Source organism: Vidua chalybeata, chromosome Z (assembly GCF_026979565.1).
Source record: "Vidua chalybeata isolate OUT-0048 chromosome Z, bVidCha1 merged haplotype, whole genome shotgun sequence".
Taxonomy (NCBI): domain Eukaryota; kingdom Metazoa; phylum Chordata; class Aves; order Passeriformes; family Viduidae; genus Vidua; species Vidua chalybeata.
Genome location: NC_071570.1, coordinates 22,163,367 through 22,190,937, shown reverse-complemented (window position 1 = coordinate 22,190,937; position 27,571 = coordinate 22,163,367). Strand labels below are relative to the sequence as shown.

Below are 27,571 nucleotides of genomic sequence, written 5' to 3'. Positions count from 1 at the left end.
ATTACGGAAAAATAATAATTTATTTATATGTAGTATGGTTTATTAAATTTTCAAAAGTCAACTGAAATTTTGATTTCCCTTATGCAGTTACATAAAATGCCATGGCTCTTGTAACTGTTAAAAACCACATTGTGGACTTGGCACGTATGAGCAAAATTTGCAATTGGAGAAAGATTCTGTTTCCCTCCGTGTTTGCAATGAATACATTGGATGTTAAGCTTTGTAGTATGCATCTAGTGCCCTTTGACATCTTTCTCATGATGTGACTCTAATCCTCATTTACCTTCATAATCCTCTTGAGTCTTTTATGTGTTAAGCCAGTACTTTTGGTGTACTTCCTACTAATTTCCAGAAGTTAAAGCCTCCAGTGACCACTCATAGGCAAAAGTGCTGTTTGTTGCAACATTACTTTTCACTTAGTCCTGTTCAGTTTGTAGAGGGGAAGAGCCTGGCTTACACAGGAATGCCAGAGAATGCTGGCTTTGCAGCTCAAGGGATACAACTCCTAGAAGCGCTCCGCATTTTTCTTCTGTGAAAGTCTTTGAGCTCTTCTGCTTTCTGCAGACCTAATATTTTCCTGAGAGAAGCATTATCTGATAGATATATCAGTGGAAATGATACTGTTCTTAGAAGCTTCTTAGTTATTGAAAAGTCTGGCATCTTTTTAAAATATGGTATTTGAGAGGATGCATTTCAGATCAGTGTTTACCTCCCAAGGGTCTGAATAGAAGTCAGTCACCAAATCTCTCTTACACATTTTTGAAAATTTGTCCTTTAATGCAAAACACTGCAAAAGTCTCTATTAATGATCAATGACATTCTGATTTAGGATGATCAAGATACTAAGTAACTGTGGTTATATTGTTGTTAGAAACCCCTTTTGTAAATACCTGCTGCATCAAGGATCTGGTAAGACAAAGATGAGGAACTGCTTGTTGTCCTAGTGGGGGAGTCTGATCTGGAGCTCAGAATAAATGTAATCAGGTCTGGATATGCCTCAGTGCTTCTAGATAGTGGATGAACAACATATAATTGTTTGATGGAAACACCAAACTAATTTCACATTCCTTAGAGAAATGTTGCTGTGTTTTCATTGGATAATATACCTGCAGCAGTTACTGGAACTGAAAAAAAAAAAGTGGTTTTTTTCTTCTTCTCAGACTAAAACTTACTAATCCATGCAACGTTCATATCAGGTGTTAGTGCCATTGGGAGGACTTGTTCATCAAATCTGGTGTGAAGGCAATGTTGCTGCCTGTTGAAGAACTTATTTTTCTATTCTGTTTTCACTTTTCAACCAGCTCACAAAGATAGCAGGAGCTTTTTTGCTCTTCCAGTATGTGCTGAATCCACTACCTAATTTCAGCTCAGCTAACAATAAATCAGAATTCCAAAGCTCAGGCACAGTGATTTATTTTTAAGGAGGAAGACAGGTAGCAGGGAAAGTTCAGTTTTGAAGCTTCATGAAACTCTGCATTCAATAACAACCAAATCAGAGTATAGATTGTTCTTTTCTCATATGTATTTCTCTTGGTTTGTGTTAGCATTTACTAAATATATGAGGTGGGGAATTATTAAGTGTTTTAATTATGGACACATATTTAGATTTTTAAATTTCAACATTATTTATTTCTTGAGTGTTATACATGATTTCTTAGACTTATGACTCCTCAGTACAGGGTTTAAACCTATGAGTTAGTTGTCCAATATGCTAACCAACCCGTTTTCCTTCAACCCAGAAGGTGTAAGAGGTGTAAAGAAGTGTATAGATACAATTACTTCCTGGAAGCAACAGCAGGACAAATTCCTCCTGTAATTCATGGGAAGACTTCAGTAAGGGGGACAGTACATGTTATCTTAAAGGACATGAGATGACAACTTTCACAGTTAATGATGCATGCACACAACTAGGGAGTGCATATACTGCAGTCCTGAGTAACTGATTCCAGCAGACAGCATTTATGTGCCACTTGTCCAAGCACAGCACCAAGAACAGTACTGTTCTGACCAGTAGGCCAGATGTCAGTTCACAGATTATGCATCAGAAAGTTTTTCAGGTCTCATCATTTAGGGAGGGTATCCCACAATTTTTTTTTTTTGTGTTTTGTTTTGTTTTGGTACCCAATGGCTATGGCACTGGCATATTGTAGCATTCTGCTAGAAGTTATTACTCTTGATATATAGCTAGAATATTTGTTTGTGTATATATTGTGGCTGCCAATATGCTTTATATACATATATATGTAAGATTTGTATGAAGTTGTTCCCATGTTACCTTATTAAAATCAAGAAGAACAGTATGCATGTTTAGGGGGAGATAGATACCACCATATTGTATTGATTGCAAGGAAGAAAAAAGATAATTGCAGAGTGAAGCATGCTTTGAGTCTATTGAGAGGTCTGATTACAGGAGAGCTGAGCACACATCTCCTGAAACAGCAAACATCCTTCCAAGCTCTTGCCCCCTTAAGTGTCCTGGTCCTTCAGTGATGAGTTTACAGATAATTCTTTGATGTCATGGATTCACCTTCTTGGTTATCAAGAAAACTAGGTGAACAAAAATGAGTGTAATTGCTGCCATGACATAACCACACTGTGTTTCAGTTTACTTATAAGTGTATAAATGTTGGTGTTACATATTGAGAACGTGACGTTGCACTGTGGGTATGTCCACAACCCGAAGAAAATTTACCAATTAAAATCTATAAATCAAATAACATTGTTTTAACATGGTAGCTTATGGAATGCTGCTGTAATTATTTCTTAAAAGCAAGAGCATCTTAAGTGTTGATGAAATGAGATGTGTTTGGAAAAACAATTGATCCTATATTCAGGAGTTCAAGAAGATTTTTTGCAGAACCACAATTTGGCAATTTTCTGAGGGTCTGATAAAATCCAGAAGGCATCCTCTTTAAAAAATATGTATTAGTTCTGGTTAAGGCATTCACCATCTCTGCATGTCTTTTGACTGCAGCCAGGGCTCTTGACTCAACCTCTTCCCTGGGCAGCCAGTTCTAGTGCTAAACCTTCACTAGGGCAACCTGAGGCCATTTTCTCATATCTCAGATCACATCACAAGGCAGCACTTGTTGCCTGGGACAAGAGACCAACTTGCACCTGGCCTATATTCTCCTTTTAGGCAGTTGTAGAGAGTAATAAGGTTTCCCCTGAGCCTCCTTTTCTCCAGGCTAAACACCCCCAGCTCCCTCGGCCACTCCTCACAGGACTTGTGCTCCAGGTCCTTCCCCAGCTCCATTGCCCTTCTCTGGACATGCTCCAGCACCTCAATGTCTGTCTTGTAGTGAGGGGCCCAAAATTGAACACAGGATAAATCCTCAGCAGCGCTGAGTACAGGGGGACAATCCCTGCCCTGGTCCTGCTGGCCACACTATTCCTGGTACAGGCCAAGATGCCTTTGGCCTTCTACAAACTGGAATGCTGCCTGGGGTTGTTGTGACTCAAGGGCTGGACCCAGCACTTACTGTAGTTGAACCTCACACCACTGGCCTTGGCCCATCAATCCAGATTCCAGATCCCTCTGCAGAATCTTCCCTCCAGCAGATCAACATTCCCACCCAACTTGATATTTTGCAATCATGTAAAATGACTGACCGTTCATTTGATCCTGTTGTCCAGGTCATCAGTGAAATTAATGAACAGAACTGGTCCCAGTACTGTGCCCTGGGGACCATCAATGACCACCAGCTCCCAGCTGGATGTAATTACACCCACTACCACTCTAAGCTCAGACTTACAGAAGTTTTTTTACCTAGTGAACAGTGTATCTGTCCAAACCACAGAAGCCCAGTTTCTGCAGTGGAATGTTGTGTAAAATGCCATTAAAGGCTTTATGAAAGTCAAGGCAGACAACATATACAGCCTTTTCCTTATCTACTAAACTTGTCATCTTGTTACAGAAGGAGATCCTGTTGATTGAGCAGCACCCGCCTTTCACAAACCCCTGCTGGCTGGGCCTCATTGTGTCATTGTACTGCACATGCTGTTTGATGACACTTGGGATTATCTGCTCCATGGCTTTCCTTGGCACTGAGGGAAAGTGCCACCTTCCCTGGCACTCTGTCTGATATGCCTGTAGTTCCCTGAGTTCACATTTTGACCAACCTTGAAGATGGGTGTAACATTTATCAACCTCCATTCAACTGGGACCTCCCAAGTTAGCGGGAACTGCTGGTAATTGATGAAACATGACTCAGCAAACTCTTCCATGAGCTCCCTCAGTACCCCTGGGTGGATCCCACCCAGTCCCATAGATTTGTGTGTGTCTAAGTGGTGTAGCAGGTTGCTGACCACTTCTGCTCCCTACCCCTGTCTTAAAGCTCAAGGGACTGGTTCTCACAGAACAACTGGTATTAAAGACTGAAGCAAAGAAAGCAGTTAAGTCCCTCAGCCTTTTCCCCATTCTTTGTCACTGTGTTTTCCCACAGCATCCAGTTAAGGATGGAGATTCTGTTTAGCGTTCCTTTTGGTGTGAATGTTTACAGAAACATTTTTCATTGTCTTCTATGGCAGTAGACAGATTACATTCTAGCTGGGCTTTGGCCCTTCTAATTTTCTTCCTGCATAACCTCACAACATCCTTGTAGTTCTCCTGAGCTGGCTGCCTCTTTTTGTTAAGGTGATAAACTCTCCTTTATTTCCTGAGCTCCAGCTAGATCTCTCTGTTCAGAGATAATTTCAGTTCATTTTTGCATGTGTCACATTACTCCGTCTGACATTTTCTTTGATTTTTTTTTTGTCTACGTGTTCTTTTTAAGTGGATGCCACCTTATCTTGAGAAAGATTCAAGCATGAGAAAAGCACCACCAAGCAGTGAAATTTTTAACATACCAGCAGTGATACCTGAATCCTTAACAGAATTCTGTTGATACTTATTGCAAGTACCTTCCTTCAGCAGTGGACCCAAGAAGGCCCTCAGTGTGAAGAGAAAATGAGGAGATCAAAATCTGTCTTTCTGTGTCTATCAATACTTTAAATTTGCCACTCTCAGGAGAGGGAGGAACAGGACTCTGACAACCAAAGTACGTTACTGAAATTATTACAAAGGCTGCAATTTTTTAGTGTGTGCACCTAGATTTTACAGCATCTAAAACTGTTATTCCCTGCTTTATTTGTTAAAAACAAACGGACAGAAAAATCCCCACAATTTAGTTACTAGTATCTGAAGAAAAACCAGTCAGTGTGATAGCAATGTAGTTTAAGAATCTGTTAATGAAATAAACTGCTAACAATAACCCACAACTTTTTAAAGTGAGGTACTTCTTTGCAATCCTCTATGATCCTAGGCAACAAATGCTCACTTCATATCCTACAAAATTATGAAAAAAAGTTTTGATATCCTGTGACACACACTCTATATGTATATTGTATATTGTACACATGTACTCTATACACTGTGCCAATTCTACCTGCTTTGATTATAGTGGACTTACTGAGGTTTTGCATGATCCTTCCTGGCCTAGATACCACTTGCAGGGGTTCAAAACTGCAAATGCATTTATAACCCTAATAATTATGTGAGACAAGGGGTAATTGGGATAATTTACAGGTGAATGAGATAGGATGAATACAGATTGTCCTGAAACAATTGGGTATTATTAAATAAATGAGAGACAGAACAGATTTACTTCATCCTCCTTTGAGATGAAGAACAAATAGGATTTAGCTGGACAGTTTTTCAAAAATTATTTCCTCCAGGCCAGCTAAAGGGAATACTAGTAGAAAACCATAATGTGCCATTATTTTCGTGGGACTTTTTGCATGTGCAGATTAGAAAAGCTAGCTCACTTTCGAAAGCTGTGGGTGTCAGTGCTCAGGATGTAGTTTCAAGAACAAAATCTTGTTTTCAGGAGCTTCTCTCTAATGACTTTGACTGTGACTAATGACTTCCAGTGGTGAAGGAAGTGTGAGTCTGCAGATGTGATACTCAGGCAGCTTCTGAGTATCTGTTATGTTAATACATTTGCCTCTGCTTTTGAAAAACCATACTTCTTGAACAATAGACATTTGGAGATACTGGGCTAGAACGTAAGTCTTGAGAGCCTATTTAATTTCCATCTGTATGTAAAAATCCAGAAGTTTTGATTCTAGCCTAGTAATTCCCAAGGGCTGGGTTCTGACAATCTGTCTTACAAAGAAGACAGGTTACTTTTCTTCCATCAACCTTGTCTGCCATTATAAATTACTGAATTCCTGACTAGTTTCCAGCATTTTTTCCTAGTGATTTCTCTTCTGTATACCTTTCTCTCTTTATGTCTTCTGACAACTCTTTTCTACTTGTCTACCTGTTTTAATCAAAGTTTTAAATAATAGTGTTTGCTGCCTCTTTGTGAAAGATCCATTTGACTGCTGGCATACAATAATTGCTTATTGTTCAAGTTTTATTATAATGGTATGTAAATCTGTAAAAATTGGTAAGGAAATTAGAATGGCTGAATTTGCACATTTTCTGGCAATTTGTAGATTTTGGGTGCACTCCAGTACCACCATGACCAGTAATTTCTGAGAATATGAAGTAGGAATGTAATGCATTTCTGAAGGTAGCAAGAACTAGATTGTATTTGGCATAAACTTAGTCAAAAGCTGTGGGAATTGTTTTTGTGATGTGGGAAAAGAAACATAATGAATTATAATTGGTTTAGAACTTTCTAAAAGGTTTCTTAACTGTGACATTGAGTCTATAAACTGAATAATGTGCAATTCATATTGGGCTGGTACAATTGTGTTTTGCAGCTTTACAATATTGCTGTGTAATTGAACTCACTTCTCAGCAAATTGTATGTTGTGATTGTTGACTAGTAATCCTGAGAAATTTTGGAAAGCAAATTTGAGACCTGCATGACATGTCTCAGAAAAAACTTAGGTTTCTTTTTCTGGCTTGATCGATTTATAGAGATTGTGTAGGATTTGGGTTTCTTTTTCTGGCTTGATTGATTTATAGAGATTGTGTAGGATTTGGCATTCTTGTTCTGTGAAATACTCCAATAATTTTAATATTTATATATGTTATGAAGAATTTGCTTTGAGTTTGTGAACAAGGAAAAAAAATTTTAACACATTTTTGTAGTTGCAAACTTTTCACTTGATTTACAAATGCTTATACATAGAATGATATGATTTTTACATGTAAATAATTGTTGCATCATCTGAATACTAATACAAATTAATTCCTGTTTTGAAAACTGTGCTCTTTGTAAGTTAAAATCAAGCTATTTCAAAACCAAGGGCTAGGTCTAAGGCTGGAGATTGAAGGGTTTTATTCCATTGTTTAACTCTTGAAGCTACAAAGCATCAACAGATGTAATAGTCTTATTTTAATCTAAAACTTGTTGTACAGTACCATAACTCTTGATTTAAGTGAGTCACTTTCACTTTATTATGGAGAACACAAACATTTTTTCTGTTGCTCTTACTTCTTTGTCTCCTATTACAGCAGAAAGACAGGCAACTTAGTAGATAAGCATAAAAAATGAATATTGAACAGATTATAGGCAAATTAAAGCCTCAAATAGAAGTATTATCTTTTTACCATTTCCTTGTAGAATAGCCTTTCTGCTTTATGATGAAATGTTTTATGGATCCTTAACAATAATGATGTTAGATGAGTTGAAGGTAATGCCTTTCAGGAGAGGTAATGCATAATGCCTTGCAGGAGAAACAAAATGGAAGATAAATCATTACTTTGCAGTTCATGATAAGATGGCTGACTTTGTAGTGAGGCAGGTGAGAGAAGAATATATTACAACGTTTCTTGTGTTTGCAAAGACAATGTGTGTCCTTGTCTGAGACCACAATGAGTACAGTTGTGATGAGCCTATGGAACATGGTGAAATCACTAGAATTTGCACAGGAATCTTTGAGATGAGGTGGGACTGCTGGGATTGAGATAGGAGTGTTATTTCACCTCCCACCTATTTTCTGAGGAAATCCAGGAATTGTAGGATTTTTTCATCTGTTAGTTTACAACACTGTTGTGCAGAAGAAGGTTATTACTGGATTTACTGGGGGTCAGTGGAGGAAGTGTTGGAAGACTCATATTTTCCTTTATGTTTGTGTTGCATCCTAAGGAGGGGGCAGGAGCAGCACATGAGCTGGTCTTTGTACTCATCTGACTCTTACTGATTTACAGGGAGCAAATATACAGGTGGGCAGGACAGGAGGCACTAGTGTAGCGTTCAGTCTTATCTGACTCTAATGTAAGCATAAGATAGGATTTTCTGCTGCACTACAGAAGCCTTGTTCCTCATAGCTGATTAGACATCCAGGTGTCCTTGGCAACTTCAGCTTCCTACTGCCAACACTCAGTTTTGTCCCATAAGAGTACATTGTACCCTTTAGTGTCCTCTCTACTGTGCCTTATTCTGATGCCCAGTACCACCCTGGACATCCTAAGTCATGTTCTGCAGTAGTTTGAGTTGTTGTCTTCTGGGCAATTATGTGTCTATCAATTAGCATTATGCATGAATTTGTATTATTGACACTTCACTGAAAGACAATGCAATGGTTAAAACAATAACTTTCTAAGCTGGATAGAAAATAAGAAATGTTTAGATTTATGTGCAAATGCATGGTCCCATTTATATTCCAGTTTTCTTTTATAAAAGCATATATTCACTTCATAGGAGAACATTCAGTAATATTTTAAAGACAACGTATTATACGTCAATTTAAAGTATTTTTATACTCCCATTTCATGATTCAAAGCTAAATTTGTTGAATTACAGTAACTATTCTGTAAATCTGATGATTCCACTGAATTTATACCAATTCAAACCCAGAACTGCACTCCTGGGAATCAGGCTTTTTCTTTCAAATGCTAATACACTGTGTAAATTGCTGTTCCTGTTCAGATAAAAATCTGACTGTGACAAATTAGCTACCACTCTCCTTTCCATTCAAATTGTCTTGAAATATATGAGACCTAATTTTGTGTTTCTAAAAATTTGCATCAACTAGTATATACTATCAGCTTTGGAAAGAAAAACAGTTTGACAGTTGAGATTAGTGGTTGTTTCAGAGAGTTTCCACAATTTGTTTCTCCACTTGCACTTTAATGGTGTTAGTAGATATATTCAGTGTTTGCAGTTGTGATGTGGTATTTGTCTGTATGGCCAGCTTTTCTGAATTGGAGGTATTGGTTGTAATCACATTAGTCATGCTCCTTTTATGAAACAATCACCAGTGAGCAGGACTGTGGAAGCTTAATCACTACCATTCCTGTTGAAAGTTAATATTAGCTGAAAGAATGTAGACAGAGAAGAAAATTTGGATGAAGTTCTTTTGCAGAATGGCCTTGGAAAGGTCACTTCCTGATGGTATGGCCATCTTGCGCTTGCTTCTGCACTCCTTGTTAAACCATCTTCATCTGTTTTCTCTTAGTACAGGAAGCACTATCTCATTATGTGTACCCTAGAAGCAATGAGATGGGGTAGTAATTTTAACTCAGGTCCTAATTTAGGGGGAAAATTTAAAAGCTAATCCTGCAGTTCAGCTGGAGGAACCATGAGGACCATTTCTGTGCAAAAGCCAAATAATCAGGCCTGGATTTTTCTTTCTTTTTCATGTTTTAAGTCTAGGGACTAGAAAACTACTTGAAGTCTTACCAGTAAAAATTGTATGTAGTTAGTGTGCTTTGTCTGTGTTGTGAGAAGTTACGGTTAATTTTGTGATTAACACAAGAATAGTAGTGTGTTTTAAATTGAAATGAATGTGTTATGAATTCAGTTTACTGTAAAGTGAATTTCAGTTTCTCAAATATAAGAGGACAGAGGTTTTTGTTGTTCCGAGTTTTGGAGACCATGCATTAATTTGAAGTTATTTTTCAGAAACAATGACATTTCTAGGATAAGAGTCAATACAATGGCTTTCTCTGTGCAAATTGTGGTTAGAGAGACTAACAGTAAGGTCTGAACTATTCTTAGATATTTAAGAAATGCAGGGGATGACAGAAAATGAGCAAGTTCTATTTCTGTGATTGATTCTAACAATATGTATAAATTTATGAACACAGCATGATTTAGAGTAAAAATAATATGTAGGTACATAGGAAAGTCAAGTTTAGTGCGATTACAGAATCTGAGTTTTCTCTAGTCAGTCTTTCCAATATCTGCTTCTCTTTCATCTTTATAACCTCAGGGCAAGATTATGAGCTTTCAGTCTGCCAGGAGGAGGATTAAAATATTGTGCTATGGCTCCTCTACAGCAGGGGTGGGACAATACAGAAAGGATCTGCTTCTCTAGGTCCACTGTGGGGCTGAAGCCAAGCTTCTGCTTACCTCTGCCTTTTGCCATTCCATCTTGCCTGATTGCATAGACAAGAGTGTACTGTTGGAAACTGGAAGAACTTTCTAATACAGAAAGCTGCGGCAGCACTGTGAAATGGATTCTTACACAGTCTTTCTGGGAAACTGCTGTTGAGTGATTGAAATATGTCTTCCTAGAGGGTTTTGGTGTCATATGATACAGAAATAATGAGTGACTTTGAAAGATGAGAAATATATACAGCTAAAATAACTTTTGCAAATAGTATGTTTGAGCTAACATTTAATCCATCTTTAAACTCATAGCATCCAGGAAAAATAATCCCAGTCAGGTTATTGTATTTTTATTCAAATCCATTACCATTAAGTGAAATAATTTATTAAATTTCTGTGTATTTTATTATCTTACTGTGTTTACAATGCCATACAGCAAAAAACAGAAGTATGTACTAGTTCAAAAAACCTGTTGCAAGAGTCACACTTAACCGCTTTCAGCCTGGGTTGTTTGTGTGAATTATACCATCAGTGGTATTTGACAACAATTTCATTAAACAGTGGGGCATTCTTTTTGTACCTTGTTTTTGAAACAAAGCAAATCAGGAAGTGAAAACCAGGAATGTCAAGGAGACACAGAAATGTTTGCTAGGTGACATTGAGGAAAATACCATAATTTGAATACAGTTTAAACAAACAAAAATAATTAATTTTGAATACAGTCTAAATGAGAATGATTTGAAAAATAACAAAGCTCAGTGCTGTGTCTGCAGTTAAACAGATAAACAGTTCTATTAGTATTGGGGAAAAGAAAACTGTAGCTCCTGAGGTTGGTCACAGGATTGGGATTGCTCAGTTAAGACACTCGTGAAGAAAGAGGTCCCAGCCGGATTTGTTTTCTGTCTTAGTTAATGTTTGATGACAGTTGACTGCTCTGTGTTATGGATTTTGTAGAGTCATCCCCCTGGGAAATGGGTGGAAGAATGTTACTGATACAGTAGATTTGAAAATTACTTAACTAGTTTCAAAAGAATTAAATTGTTTAGAAAAAGAGGAGGTTATTCTAACTGTCTAAAGGTTTACTTTAAATTTATGCCAATTGATGAATATAAGCCTCAGGTTTATAGACAGTGATATAAGTGTCATGGGTTTGACATTGGCTAAATGCCAGTGTACCCATGAAAAATCATTCACTCATTCTCTTCTGCTGTAGTTGAGCAGAGGAGGGGAAAACAAAAATTTTAAAAAAGGAGGTTCATGAGTTGAGGTAAGGATTGTGAAGAAAAAGCTTTAAGGGCTATTGCATCCTGGGCTGCGTTCAGATTAGGGGTTTTATATATAATGTTAAGTTAGCCGGTTCTCTGTACCCCTTTGTACACCCCTGTTCCCCCCATGATGGTTCACTCCAGGCTGCCTGCCATTGGAGCTTCCCCACGTCACTCCTGTAACCATCCCCCATCTCTTCCTGAAACTTCCTTGTCAGTCACCTCATCCCTGCATCCCCATTCGTCCCAGAGCCCCGTGTCCGCCCCTGTCGCGTCCGTTGGTCGCCGTGGTCCATGTCACCACCATGGCGCCTGTCCCCATTGGCCGGGAGGGCTTCTGCCCTCCTCGTCCTGTGTCTCCCCGGTCCCAGCGCCACTTTGTCCATGCGGTGCTGGGAGCGAGTCGCGCTTCTCCGTTGCAGCTCTACGCGACAATAAAAACTCTCCAGCCGACCACGCGGACCAAGTGGAATTCCTTCGCCTCTTTGTCTCGCCCCTCGTGCACAGCAGCAGAAGCGGCCAGCCCCATCCTGGCACAGGGAATGCAGTAGTGCCCGGGAGGAAGCGGCAGCCCTGGTCCTGCCGAGAAGCAGTGCCTTTGCCAGGCTCTGCAGAGCTGCCTGGGACCAGGGAAAGACAACACAATGCCGCAAAGGGCAAAACAGGCTCAAAAAATTAAAAGGTATAAAGAAAAAATTAATTAAGAGAATTAAAAGAGGATAATGAGAACTAAAATAAATATTTAGAACACTTTCCCCCCCAACCCTTCTTTCTTTCCCACTTACAGTGCAGGGAGACAAATATGGGGTTTTTAGTCAGTTTGTCACTTCTGAAAATCTTCCTTCAGTTCACTTAGGGAAAGGAGCCTCTTTTGCTATGCCATGGGATCCTTCCCACGGGAGACAGTTCTCTGTGAATTTCTCCAACATGGTCCTAATGTTCACGAGTAGCAGTCCCACCCAATCTGCTGTAATGTGAGTCCCTCCCATGGGCAAAGCAGTCTTCCCACAACTGTTTCTGTGGGTAATTAGTTCATCGGGTGTAATCTTTTAAGGATGAGCTGTTCTAGTTTGGAAGCAAGGATCCTCCTTCTCTATCTGTGGAAGCAAGGGTCTTCTCTCTCTGTTCAAGTTTCCCACTAAATTACATCTTTTCAGCATCCACATGTTCCAGCATGACCATCCTTTCTCATAGGATACGAGTGGACCTCTACATCCCCCCACGCACTTCAAGAATTACAAGGAAATAGTTTGTTGCATTATAGTCCTCATCATGGCTTGCAGAAGAACCTCACCTAGGACACCCAGCACACTTCCTCCTCCCCTTCCCTCCTTTTAATGGACCTTAGCGTCACTATGTTGTTCTCCCTGTGTGTTTTTACCTTTTCCTTTTTTCTCACCTGTGAGAGAATTGGTGTCTATAGGTTCATTTATTCTCAAGTTGTATCAACTGGAAAGTTTCTGTAGGGTTCAGCAGCACTGAAAGGTTAATCCCAACTGGCTCCACACTGGGGAATTGCTCTCCATGCTTCTCACTGCTGGTCACATGGTCCCTGCCACAGGAGCTGTGCCAGCCGCTGTGGTGCCAGAAAAGCTGCTGCTGCCACTTCTGCCCTTTTGTCTGCATCACAGCTGGCTATAAGTGGCTAAGCGAGTAAAGTTAATTGTGAGCCATGCGGCCACATGGCACTGCCCCAGTCGTGCATCCTGGCCGTGGGGCCGCTCACGGACCGGGATGGTGGCAGCTGCTTCTGGCCTTGGCTGCTCCCAGCCTCAGTCTTGGGGCCGCTTGTGGTGTCGGGTTGGCCCCTGGCAGCATGGTCTGGCTAGGCCCCGCTGGGATGGGAGCTGGTGGCCTTCCCTCACCCCTCCAAGGAGAGGGAAAAAGAGGAATTGCATGCCATTTTTCCTTTTTAAATATGTCATCACAGAGGCATTGCTGACTTCTCTAATTTGGCCAGCTGATATGTCAGTTGTCAGAGCCTTTAGGGATTGGCTCTGCTGGACATAGTAGAAATTCCAATGAGCTTCTCTCTCAGAAGCAGCCTCTGTGGCTACCTCTGCCCCCACTAAAAACCAAGTTTTCTTATTGTGTTATCCTAACACAATAAGAAAAAAAATATGCTTATTCAGATGAGTTAGTGGTGAATATGAGTAATCTTCAAGAGGGAACTACTTGCGGAGAATATTCATGTTTAATACTGTATACCATAATTTTTTTTCTTCAACACCTTTCCAAGTGGTTGGCCTTATCTTTTCATGCATAGGAAAAGAAATTTTAATCTTTATTTTATTTGGGTTGTTTTATATATATGAATTCTTAGATCCATGTTCAGGAAAATGTCTTAGGAATATTCATTAGCTTTAAAGAGAGGTCTTCAGACTTGCTACTTATGGATTGCAAATGTTTTTTACCTTGTAATGTTTTATTCTTTTCTCCCCTAGTAAGCTCACTGTAAGAACACAGATGTGAGAACTGAGTTTACTAATCTCCCACTCTGATCTGATCAAAATGAATATTGATTTTATTCATTCTGATAGGGGATGTTCTACAGAATGCTTATGCAAAAGCATGAGAGAGAGGCAAAAAGCAGCTTTGAAAGCAAGTACACTAGTCTAAGTTATCAATTGCAGGATCAAGTTAGGGATCTTCATAATCACAACTCATGTATCCTCTCTTGAGTTAGGGTAGAATCACATAATCCAAACTATTAACAAGAGCCAGGTGATGTGATGGACCCCTGACTTGAATAGACAAGTGTTGGTGATTTTCTATTATATTATTGTTTTCTGCAGCATTTTTAAACAGTTGTCTACTGTTCATACCTCCCCTAAAAGATGCCATATTGGCCACATTTTCCTATTTTTAAACAAGTTTTTGAGATACAATGACCAGTGCCCTCCCCAGCAGTAGACAGTACCAGACAGCTTCTGATCCATACTGACTGGAAGGAGCTCCTTCTCCACAGAAGAGAGTCTCTTTCTCTATGCCCAGCAATGAACATGAGGCCTATAGAATAACCTCCAAGCCCTATCCAGGGCCTCTCCTGGCTATTTCAAAAATTAACCCTGCCCTGTCCAGAACCAGGACACCATCACAGAAGACCTCTAGATCAGTCAGGCATGATTTGCCCTTAGCAAAGCCATACTGGCTGTCTTGCATGTGCCTTAATATGTCTTCCATGAAGATCTGCTCCATGATTGTCTCATGCACAGAGGTGAGGCTCAAAGGTCTGTATTTTCCTGACTCTACTTTCTCCTCATTTAAAAATGAGGTCACCAGGAACTTTGTCTAACTACTTTTACTGTCACCAGGAACTTTGTCTAACTACTCTGAATTTTCAAATATGATAGAGAGTGACTTGGAAAAAGCACCAGCCAGTTCTCTCTGGACTCTAGGTTGCATATCACCAGGGTTTACAGACTGGTACCTTTTCAATTTCATCAGGTGGACACAAACCTGTGCTTGGCTTACAGTAAAAGGAACACTGATCCTGCAAGCCCATATAGAGAGGTTCAGGGGCTAGATACTTGTTTTCAGTTGGCTCCTTTGTATCAAATCTAAAAGAAGTCAAAGGCTCTTATAGTCTTACAATTTTTAAAATAATTTTTGAGTTTGAGATAGCTGATTTAATAACCGAAAAACCAGGGAAGCACTGTTGAAATAAAATTGTAGGCGTCCAAGGTACATCAGTTTTTGACAGCTTAGGAGAATAGTCTCAATAGTTCATAATTTTATCTTAGACCAGAATATCTATACCTCTTTGTCTTAATTTAGGAAAGCATTTGAAGACATTGTCTTCAAGGGTCAGTGGCTGTAATCAAATTATTGCAATAATTCAATGCAATATTGCAGTATTGCAATATTTCAATATTTCCTGAATTCCAGTGCATGCTTCAGGTGCAGTCTTCCGTTTTCTTAGTGTGACTCCACAGTTCCTAGTCTGTGTGAACCATCACAAGCCACTGCAATTGGATTTGTCACTTTCAAATTCTGTGTCCAGCCTTAATAAATCAAACCAACCTCTCTAGTAAAAACAGCAGAATATCAGAAGAAAAATAGAAAAAATGTCTTCTCTGTCTGCAGTACTCTGTGTGTGAATTCCTTCATGACATCATGGAAGACAACCCCAGTATTTCAACATGGATTTCCAACATCTCTTGCAAATAGATTGCTTACTATTTTAGTTTAGTGCATATAATGAATTCCAAAATAAATGTTTCTAAACCCAGAAAGTACTACCTTTAATACACAAGAAAACTTTCAGAAGTATTATTATTATTACTTACAGGTTATGCTCGTGGAGTGTCTTTTTGAATAGCTGTAAACCTAACACTGGGGAGACCATATCTGCAGTAATGTGTCTAGTTATGGTCTTACCTGTACAAGAAGGTTGTGGACATAGAGGAACAAATATCGTAAAAGGATATGAAAGTGTCATAAAAGGATATGGAGGAACTCAAGCATCTGTGATATGAGGGGACTGACAGAGCTGGGACTGTTCAGGACAGCAGTAGACTCAAAAGGATCTCATCCAAATGTGTCAATATGTGATGTGGGAAGTAAAGAGAATGAAGCCATGCACTTCTTGGTGATGCAGAATGACAGGAAGAAAGAAATCAGGTACCAGCTGAAATACAGGAAATTCTTCAACACAGGATTTTCTTCACTTAAGAAAAGACTTTTTCACTGTGAGTGATGTTGAATGCTTGGATTAATGGCCCAGGGAGGCCTTGAAGTATTTATTTTAGCGATAGCTAGTCATGGTTGGAGTTGGAGCTCTGAGCTGTGCAACAGCAGGAATGTGAAACTGGACATGTAAGTGAATTGTATTTTCAGTACAGATGGGCATGATTTATCCATTTCGATAAAGAAGAAAATACATTATGTAATTGTATGGGACATGTGCGTGGTCTGTAAGCTGAATGTAGATTGAGCCCACACTGTATGTTATTTACAGCTGGTATGGGTATGTTGAAGGATTGCTATACCAACCACAAGTTGTCTGACTTTTCGTTGTATGAGAAAAAAGTGAGGTTGCATTTTTGCCATTTTGTCTAAGAAATGGCTCTTATCATTTCCAAGAAAAAAAATTATAAGAATTATTTGTGCAGTAAAAAGAGAATCTCAAATGGTTATGATCCTGTGAAAATAAAAGGTGGGAGCTCTGGTAGGAATTAATAAAAACTAATACCAATTTACCAGATATTGTTCCATAGACTTAAGACATTTTGATGATACATAAAGAATGAGGTAGTCATTTGTCTAGTTATTTCCATGAGGACTCTAATTTTCCAAATGAGCAATTCCATTAGCTATCCTAGAGTCCATAAGATATTTTTTCTTGTGGAAGTTGCAAACATGCTGGGCTTTTGTTCTTGGAAAATTAATGTTAGGCTTGACATTGTTGTTAGATTGTTTGTTTTCAGGAAATTTATTCCATTCCATGATGCATTTTAAAAGTTTGTTTCAAGACACTTAGCTGAGACTCCTTTTTGCACGTTTGCAATAAATAGATAGCAGAAGAAGTATCATAATGACAATAACCATTTTGACAGTCATCACTGAGGAGAAAACAACTAAGAATACAGTCGAATTTAATTTATAGTCAGAGCCATGATAGCATTTAGTAATCCCTGTCCCCTGCAAAGTCATAATTATTCCACTGCAGCAGCCATCCTTTCCCCTACCCTCCTGCCTCTCCTGAAAATATTGGGAAGGGTAATATAGTAATTCCACCTACTCAAAATTTATGGTGACATTGAAAGGATATATCTTTCTGTGTTTATCATAGCAACCTTTGCCAGGCAAACACGGAGGGCATATTTTAAAGCCTTTGCACAGCACCTGAGGGGTGACAGAGCAGTATTGTCATGCAGGAAAGTGTTTCTGTGAAAGTCCAGCTTTTAATTTCTTTCATCCCATGTTGAATCAAACTCATAGATTAAGATACATCTGATTAAAACCAGTTTATAAAGGTTGGATTTGGCTAGATTGATACTACATCAAGATAATGTCCAAGTGAGGATCACTGGAGTGCATTTTTGCTCCCACATTTTAAGTTCTTTGTCATGATGATCATTGGCCTCTGTTGGAAGTGAATTGTTCAACTCAAAATACAAATATTTTTCTAAGTTATTCTACGTAAATCTAAGAAAACAGTGATAGTATTGTGGCAACCTGAGATAGCACCAGGTCCTCTCACTGAGTCCTTATCTTTATTTTCTCTCTTCCCACTGTAGACCACTTACAAGCTCAGGTAATGTGGTCACTGAGTAAGTCCTCTCATGCCCAGGAGAATACTACTCAGTTAGCTCTAATTTACATGACAGGTCTTGTGATGTAGTCACTATGAAGTAGAGATGCCTTTGTTGGAGTGAGGATTTGAACAGAGAATTGGTGAGCCCAGATGTGTCACATCATTTTTGGGTCCTTTGTCTTATTTCCTTATGTGAGCAGCTGCTGTTACGGGTGTGTGGTTGGCATGCTCTGAAAATTAATCATTTAGGTCATACTGAGACATATGGGACAAAAGAAACCGTTACAAGAACATGTTGCAGCTACTGACGCTCTGACATGCTCAACAAATCAGGCACAAAAATTGACCAAACCATTGGAACAAAAATGTGTTATATCCTCTGGAAAAAAATATTTCCCCCTAATTTTATTTCACAAGCATTTGGATTCTTTTAGTGTTTCTCCATCAGCTAAGCAAAAAACTCATTGGCATTCTCACCATTTATGGTTTGATCCATGTATGTTTCAGTCAGCAAAGATAGCATCCAGCAAAAAATGTGCTATGGTTAACGAAACATTAATTACTTGGATATGTAAAAGAGAAAGTGTTGCATATATGCAATTGCACTTCAGTGATCCTTATTTTCAGTGTGTGTTAGAAATTAATTTTGGTTGAAGTGTATCATAGTTGCTGATAACTATCTGATTTATGCATATCTTGCCAATGCAGCATCAAGCTGTAAAGAGTGTTTCTTTGGTCAGTATTTAATTTTCATAAGGGCATTAGCATTAGTCCATTAGCAGGATTATAAAACGTGAAACATGCATGGTAATAAATCTTTTCCAATTACCAAGTTGTAAAAACATCTTACTGGTAATTTTGGTGCAGTGGCTCACTCACTGATTTCATCCATCCTTCTTTGCAAATAGAGCAGAGACTGCCTAAGGCTGGGTCCACCTGCAGAGGGAGAGGTTGTCCAAGTGAAATGGCCTGATGGAAAACTGTATGGTGCAAAGTATCTGGGAACAAATACAGCTCACATGTATCAGGTGAGTATCTATGTTTATTACCATGTGCTAAAATGTCTTTATTGTAAATTGCTCCTTTGGCTCTAGCACTGGAGTGTCCAGCTACGCCGTCAAAGATGAAGGCTGAAATGTGAGCTCTTATTTTAACTGTTACCACACTTTAACTAATATGTAAAACTTTCTAACCCGGTAGCAGGTGCTATGCATGTATGGGAAAGAGGTTTCACTTGGTCTTACAAAATTAAGAAAATTACTTGCTTTCTTTAAGAACTTAGATAAACAGGTAGAACATTAAGATTGAAAGATGACATTTGTTATTTTCTGCAGGTTGTTTACTTTCATTTTGTAAGTTCACAGCTTTTATTATTATATTATTATTAATTTTATTATTATTATTATTATTATTATATTATTAATTATACAATTAATGACATAAAATTAAGTATGGTATGAGCCTGCAGTGAACCTGAGGCATTTCATTAAGAGGTTGGAAGGGGGGACACTAGGAAGAGCATAACATTCATTTGTCTGAAACATTTTTGAATTAATTAATCTAAGGAGCATTTTATCTTCAGCAAAGGCAAAAGGGAGCTGAACACTGAAAGCAAAGCTAAAAAGCTGACTTCTGCTTTCAGAGTAACAATTACTGGTTTTTTTGGGCTTGCCTTTGAGAAAAATCAGTCAGCAGCTTTGAGTACCCAAGTGAATGGTAGAAACTGCAATAAAACAATCACAATAATAATAGCACTTCTGAAAGAATGAGAGTCTAGATCTATTTCTTTTATATATATGCATTAATTTTCACTTATGTAACTCTTTTCATCAGGGGGCCTCACATTACTGTACCAAAATGGCAAATTTACTATTATATCTCTAGATAAATTAAGGCACTGGGAAGCTAAATTACTTGCTGCATTGACCTTCTCACTTTTCCAATGACTTGCAATCGAATTCAAGTGCTCAAATGCCTAAAGTCTTGAACTAGTCTCTAAATCTTACCTCTTCCCTTATATTTAGCAGCTGTGTTATGTTGTGAAGGTCAAAAGTCTTTATAAAGTATGAAAATTATTTTTCTATAGTAACATTAATCTTCAAATCATTTAATCTTTTGAACAACCAGTCTTCTGAGGAATACTGTGGGATAAATTAGATGAATGTTGTTGTCTTTCATATTTGAAGGAATATGACATAGTCAAAACAAACAACGTTGTCTTATTTTAGACCCCTTGAACAGCATGATGAAATGAGTTTTGTTTAAGGAAAATGGATAAGCATGTGGAGGCTCAGCAAGATTTAGAGTTCCTCAGCATAACAAACATAAATTCTTGTAAATTGCCTCTAACAACCCCTATCATGGGGGGAAATGACAGTTTAAATATTAGAGGGAGTCCATATTGCAATACATAGAACTATAGAGAAAAGCAAATATTTTGTCTTCAGGATGAGAGGAGGCTGCCTGTGGCCACAGGTTACAAAAAGTTTATGACAGGAAGGGTGCAAGATTACCTTCAAGATATACTAGTAATTCTTCCTCGGGTCTTTCTAAACAGTGTCTAAAAGCTCCCAGGACTCACACATACAAAAAGTTTATTTTCATCTGGTGTGATCTATGTTGCACCTTTGAGATTCTCTTACCCAGTCTTTTGCGTGATTTCTTAGATCTCATAAGGCAAATCTGTTCTAGTTGAAAAATTCCCTGAATTTTTGTCATGTTGATCAGACATTTGTACCAAATGCAGCAGTACTTAAGCATGCAGGAGCTATGACACAATGCACCAGAATTTGTGTCATACAGTTTTCATTTGTCAGCCAGTATCCTACACAATCCCTAAGCAGAGCTAAACTTGCCAAATGAAGCAGGTGCTCAAGTGAAATTATTAATGTGATCTACATCTGACTTCTTGATGATTTCTGATATTGAGATTCACAATTAGTTAGAGTGTATTAAATTATCCATTCACTCCATTAATTGCTTTTTTAACAGCTTTTCTTTAATTTATGATGTGCTTATAGAAAAAATCTCATGAAGATAGTAACACATCTTGCAGACACAGTACAGCAGCAGAATCCAAGTGTAATAACTTACTTGATAAAATTGATGATTTGAAATGTAGGATCTGCAATCTGAATTGAATTGGAGCTATTAGAGATGGTAGGTTTATATTTTGCATGAATCATGATACTATTGAAAGTCTTAGAGAAGCTCTTGTGTTTACTATCAAGTGTAGGCAAATTATTTCCAGTGTGATATGCTGGATGATACCTAAAGAACTTCCACTTACTCTTCATGGTAAATGTGCAAAATATTTCATACTGCAAGCATGGCATTCTGTGGTATGAAGTATTTGCATCCTACTGCACATTGTAAGTAAAAATAAATATACTGATCATTTAAGAAGAGATTTTCTTATCACATGAAGTGTCAGAGTTAATTTCCTACCCAGTTTTTTCACCAGGGATGCAAAAAAGTTTATTGCCAAGTGTATTATGCAAAAACATTACTAAATGTATTGTGCAGGAAGGAGTAGGAATTGCAGAAAGACTGTTCCTGCACCCTGGATTGCCATAACTTAATGAAACAAGCTTAAGGCAAATGGACCTTTAAGTTCCTCAAACATACTGCTAACTGAGTAGGCTTATGGGGTTAATAACAGGACCAGAAAGGAGTAAGGATGATTTTTGTGACTTTGTTATCCATTTCTGTGCTCTGTGCATTTTAAATGCCTTCCAGATTTGTGCAGCACTATTAGTTGCAGTGGAAAAATTGTTTTTAAAGAAGTTAATAGATCATAGTCTGTAACCTGGCTGTTGAGAATGGACATACGGATTTTTCATCTGTTCACATATTAATCTGACATACTCAGCTACAGCAAGCTTTTAATTTGAAAAAAACACAGTCCATTTACAAGTTAAAATGCTTGTTCATGCTTGAACAAATGATTGTTCATTTGTATCTGTAATAATACTTTCGATAAGTCAGTATTCTCCTATGTTTATATTTGTCCTCATTCTTCCAGTCAAGTGTGCTGTTGTCATTCACATCGTCTCATTAAATCACCTAAGGATGTAGAATGGGACTTCTAATTTTATACCAAACTTTAAATTATAGTTTCTGTGGGAGCTAAACTGTAGTCACAGATAGTAGCTGAAATTCACAACTGTTAGATGAAGTATTAAAATAGAGGAAAAAATCAGCAGCTACTGAAAAAACTTAAATGCTTCAAAGCCTTAGCATTTTAACATTCCTCACACCTAGTTACATTTCCTTTCTCATTTTCTGCTAACAGGGTTCATATTGGATTATATCTAAACCTAAGCATGATAAAGCTTTTCATCTTCTGAACACTGCATTTAAAAGAAATTCCATCAGATTCAATAAAATTCTGTTAACTGGTATTTCCTTAGTTGTCACTCACACTTTCTTTTGACATGGTCTTCCTCAACCTTGAATCACAGGATGCTAAAATTAATTTTTTAGTTATTAGAAGCAAGTAAAAAAAATTGAGAAAAATAAAAACAACACAAAGACATTTTAATATGTCACTCCTGCAAAATAATCTTGCCTGTCTTGTTACTGTTCAGCATTCCTAATCTAAAAAATTTTACTTCATTATATATGTGTCAGTGCTGATTTTGAAGTCTCTTTCTTTGGATATTATTTTCAATGAGGTATGTGTTGCAATTCCTAAGAAATAACATTTTTTATGTTTGAGACTATTTTTGTGCTAAAACAGACAGAAAATATACAGAAAATGTCTGTATATAAGTCTTCTTTTCTTACATATGTGTTTTCATATGGAAACATTTCCAGGAACTTCCTGCAAGAGTTAATTGTTATTTTATTTTCAAATACCCATTTTTTTCAATTAGGTGGAGTTTGAAGATGGTTCTCAAATAGTAATGAAGAGAGAAGAAATATATACACTGGATGAAGAGCTCCCTAAGAGAGTAAAAGCACGTTTAGTGAGTATTTGCTGATGCTAACTTTGTAATATGTATATGTAAATATGCTCAAAAGACCAATAACACTATACTAGGATTTATTTTGGATTTTCAGTTTAAATAGACTCACATTCTATGAAACCTGTGCTCTTAAGAGTGTCTAAATCAGCTCAATTAGGAGGTGTCTCCATTTGCTAGTGAGATGGCTAGTTGTTCTTCCAGTACAGGCAGATGCTGTTGTCAGACATAATTCTTTTCTCTTAAAAGGGACATTGTGTTTGTCTCATCTGTCATATCAGGAATGACCAAATTAGTAAACATTTAAATTGACAGACATTCTCTTATTTCAGTATGCTTATAATAGGTATTGTTTTTAAAAAACTTTCCAGCTTCTCAGGACTTTGTGATTTTAAAAGCCTTAATTTAATAAAAAGGCAATTAACTTCTTGTAAGACACAATATAACTGATCAAAATTCATTGATGTTGCTAGCAGGACTTACCAGCATTTCACTAGTCTTCTTTGGTTTAAAACCAAATCTTTGCTGCTTTTTTTTAAGTTTCCTGCTGTTTCAAACAACATCCACCAGCTACATTTTTATGTGTGTATGCCTAGTGGAAAAGTGTTGAACCTCACAGAGAGCATGACTCATAGAGGTTGAAAAGGGAAAGTACTTCCATACATTTGTTGGAGGAGATGACTGTTTTTACCTGTCTTGAGACAGTTCTTTCTGGTGTAAAGTGCACTGGTCAAATATTCTGTGTTAAGAAACCTTTATGTCAGGGAATTTGGGATAAATGCACAAATCTTCCAGTGTCCTGATTAGGGTTAAGATAGATGTCTTGGAAAATGTTAAAAGAACCATCTAATGGAGTTTTTTATTATTCTTGGAAAGCATACCATTGCCAATTTTTATTTAGAATGCAAACTATTGCATTCTCAGGATAATAATAGTAATAATGGGGTTTATGCTATTGTTTTTAAAAATTATTTTTTAGAAATCAATATGTCTTTTTATTTATTTGTTTATTAACTTCATTAGGGAGTTAACTATAGATTAAAAACATTAAATTTGGTCAGCTGAATAAAAAATACCACAGCTGTTATTGAGACTTCTGCATGATTTTTTACTAGTGCCTTAAATTTTAGAAATATACAGATTAGTCCTCAAGGCATGCCCAACACCTCCTTCACCTTCTTGTGCTGAACACAGTAAAAATTAAAGATGGCCTATGATCCTGTTTCTATCTACTGAAGTAGAAGACACCAATTTTTCTTAATCTTGGGAATTCTTCTGTGACTCCAGCAGTTTAAGTTGGTCCAAAATATTTTGCCTCTGATTCTGCCCATATGGCTTGCTGTTTGTTGTTCCACTGTGTCATGGTTTGACACTGGCGCAATGCCAGCACCCTCATGAAAATGCACCTTCCCCAAATAAATGCTGTGAGATGTTATCAGGAACAGAGCAGAGCAGGCCCAAGCTTAATAACAAAGGGAAAAAAAACTTTTTTAAACTACTACTACTACTACAGAAAACACATAAACTAAATCCAGGATGAAGACCTTTTAAAACACCCCTCCTCTTCCCAATTCCTAAAACACCCACCATGAAACATCACCCGGGATTCCTGATCAAATTACCACCCTTCAGATAATCAATATTCAAGCTATCAAGGGAGAGAGAAGTCTCTCTTGCGCCATAGACCCCCCCCCCCAGGAAACACAGTTGCCACCTCCTGTGTTTCCATGTCACACATGGCAACCGCCCGGAGAAAATCTGCCAGTGTGACACTCCCCTTTCCATGTCACAGTGCTCTCACTACCGTGCATGGACAGACTGCTCATAGGGCTCCTTTAAGGATGCTTTGCCATGGACCAAAAGAGACAACAGTTCAGCATTCTCATTCTACAGTCCCCCCCATTTTCCCCTGGGGCCAAGGGTCCAAGAACAGAGATCATCTTCTTTCCTGAAGACAGAGGGCATCACCATTCCCTCCTCAGCTTTCCTCTGTTCTTGCCATTCCTGTGCTGGTGGTTGCTGAAGCACGTCTCCTTGGGTCACCACTGCATCCCCCTAAAATGCAGTCTCTATTGCAGGAGATTTTGGTTCAGTCCATGGCTAACAAGAAAAGTCCAGCCAAAAGCTACTTCATCATCTCCTCCCACCTAAAAATTTCTTCTTCTAACATCTCAGGTCCCGGACTGTCTCTCTTCCACTACAAATCAAGGAGGAGTAATATTTTACAAAGCCCTCATTTCCTGGAAAGGGTTGAAAGTTCAGACTCCCTGGACGGCTGATATCTCGGTCCAGCGTTCCGTCTCCCATGCTGGGCATCATCCCCCCCCTTTCTCCTTCTCCTCTGCTGGCAAATTTCCAGGTGCCGCCAGGCTCTCTGTCACTTTCCCTCTGTGGAGGGGGAACAAAGGCATCTCCGCTTCTCTCCACCCTTCTGTCCGCAGGAGCTGGCTCAGTTCCAGACCTTCAGCCCCCTCGGCCTACCTGGACAAGGCCGCGTGGCTTCCCCTCCCCCACCCAGCCCATGGCTGGGCAGGGAACAGTCTGCACTCTCTGAAAACCGGAATTAAAGAGACAGCTCCCCTGGGAGTTCTTGCTTTTAACCCCCTGTGTTCTCAGAGGCGTGTCCATACTTTCAGTGGTCACTCCAGGTGCCAATATCCAAACCTGACCACTGATTGGTTTGACCCAACTTCCTGGAAAAAAATTCCCTTCCATGTCAAACCACGACACACTGCTTTGTTAGTGGGGATTCCCAGCTGGTATAAATTTGATGATGATTGACCAAACTGTGACCCTGATCCTTTGCAAATTAAGCAGTGCCCAGGCTTCTTTTCAGGCATCCATGACATAGTAGCTTGGATTTTAAACTTTCCTGAATAACACAAGATGGTGAATATTACATGATACTGCTAGGATTAAACCTGCCCAATGATTGCATCACTTCCATGTCACTGTTTTCTCAGCTAGAATTATCATGACTGTGTGATACCTGGATAAAATCCAGACTAACAACAGATGTTAGTTATGTGTTTCCAAGGAGCACTATAGACATAGAGAATTTAATACTGAATAGGACATGCAAAATATGGAAAGATAAAAATTGTTTGTATGTGTAATTAATGTCTGGTTTTAGTCTACAGCTTCTGACATGAGATTTGAAGACACATTTTATGGAGCAGATGTTATCTTGGGAGAGAAGAAAAGGCAGAGAGTATTGAGTTCTCGCTTTAAGAATGAGTATGTGGATGATCCAGGATACCGCACCTTCTTAAAAAGCTCATTCCAAAAGAAATGCCAGAAGGGACTGTAAAGGAAGCAAGAGAAGAGAAAGGGTTCTTGATTAAAAAGCATGCAGCATTATTTGCTTTTGGGTTTTTTAACTGAACACTCCGTTTTACAGTGAACTAATCCACACACCAGCCTTGTAATCTGAAGTACTTGAGTTCTGATTTCATCAGTTAGTGTATTTAAGAATTTGTAATATTTTGCATTATAAAACCAGGGGAAAACCAAGAGAGATTACTAAATGATATGCTGAAGAGAAGTTTCAGTCCTGCTGTCATTGAAATAAGTGGTGAAATTCCCTTTGAATTTTTTGATTCGTAATTCTGAGAAGGAGACATTTTAGTAAACAGAGTTAATGTCAGTGGCTCACTTTCTTCTGCACACAGGAAAGGACATTAAGTTCAAAAATAGCAGTTTTTATTAAAAAATTTTAAAACAAAACCAGATTTGTACAGTACTGAGACAAAAAAGGCTGTACTTACTTTGTACAGTGCTTTAACATTTTTATGTCACTACTGTTTTCAGTAGGATTTGATGTGGACTCAGCTATTGACTTAGATATTTTTGGCTTTTAAGAGAGGTATCTTCAGCACAGCAAGGATATTTTGTATATTTAAAGAGACAGATTTTGGCAGTTATTTTTAAACATGTTTTTCATAAAGTCTATTAAAAATAGCTACTTGTAAAATATAAATTTCTTCCACTGTGTGTATGAAAATTAGAATTTAAATATATGTGCTTAACAACCTAGTTTTGAATGAATATATTACGGCTTTTATTTTGAAATAATGGTCTAGCAATGTAATAATGTTTTAAAATAAATAAATGCTTTACTACAATTGCAGCATTTTCCTGTTGATGTGATTTTGAACCATGTTGTTTTATACCTGTAGGAATCAAGAATATATGCTGCATTTTTCTGAACACAAGAGAATATACACACAGACACTTACATAGCTGATAGTGTAGTTGATAAGTACTGTACTTTCATTTCTTGTCTTTCTGTTTCTCTTTGGTATCTTGACCTTTTGGGATGTTTCACAGAAAGCACAAAGGCTGAATTTGTCTGAACACTTGGGTGTGTGAACCTAGAAGGGAGCGTTATCAAAATGACATCATCTCTTGTAAATTGGACAGTCAGCAGGATTTCTGACTGTCTGCCACAGGAAAAAGAGCCCTCCAAAATCCAATTTAAATCTGAGCACTGCTGTTTCTAGGGCTCTGGTTGCAAAAACCCTGAATATATGGACCCAGAGATTTTTTCTGTACAAAAACCTAGTCCTTTTTATGCTGAGGCATTCAGATCTTTGTTTTACTGAAGCCCTTCCATAATTATTCTTATTTTTTCAGGAGGTTAGTAAAATCTTTTCAATTGCTATGTGACACTTCAACTGACAATGTTAAGTTTTCTGTGTTACATTAACTATCTTTTCTTGTACCATGAAATCACTCAGAATCCCTTTAGTCTAAGAAATTGCTTAGCTGTGACAATTGGAATGTATATCTAATTGATAATACTTTCTC

General features: G+C 38.1%; 1 protein-coding gene across 5 annotated transcripts in view; it reads left to right on the top strand.

The window, feature by feature from the left end:
- Positions 1 to 26,122, top strand: part of KDM4C (lysine demethylase 4C) — a 247,789-nt gene extending 221,667 nt beyond the window's left edge. For all 5 annotated transcript variants that reach the window (XM_053932680.1, XM_053932684.1, XM_053932682.1 and 2 more), the window contains 3 exons: positions 18,704 to 18,823; positions 22,673 to 22,765; positions 25,896 to 26,122. In XM_053932680.1, coding sequence (XP_053788655.1) covers positions 18,704 to 18,823; positions 22,673 to 22,765; positions 25,896 to 26,072 — 390 coding nt within the window. In that variant the 3' untranslated portion in view covers positions 26,073 to 26,122. The remainder of the gene's footprint in view (positions 1 to 18,703; positions 18,824 to 22,672; positions 22,766 to 25,895) is intronic.
- The last annotated feature ends 1,449 nt before the right edge of the window (positions 26,123 to 27,571 follow it).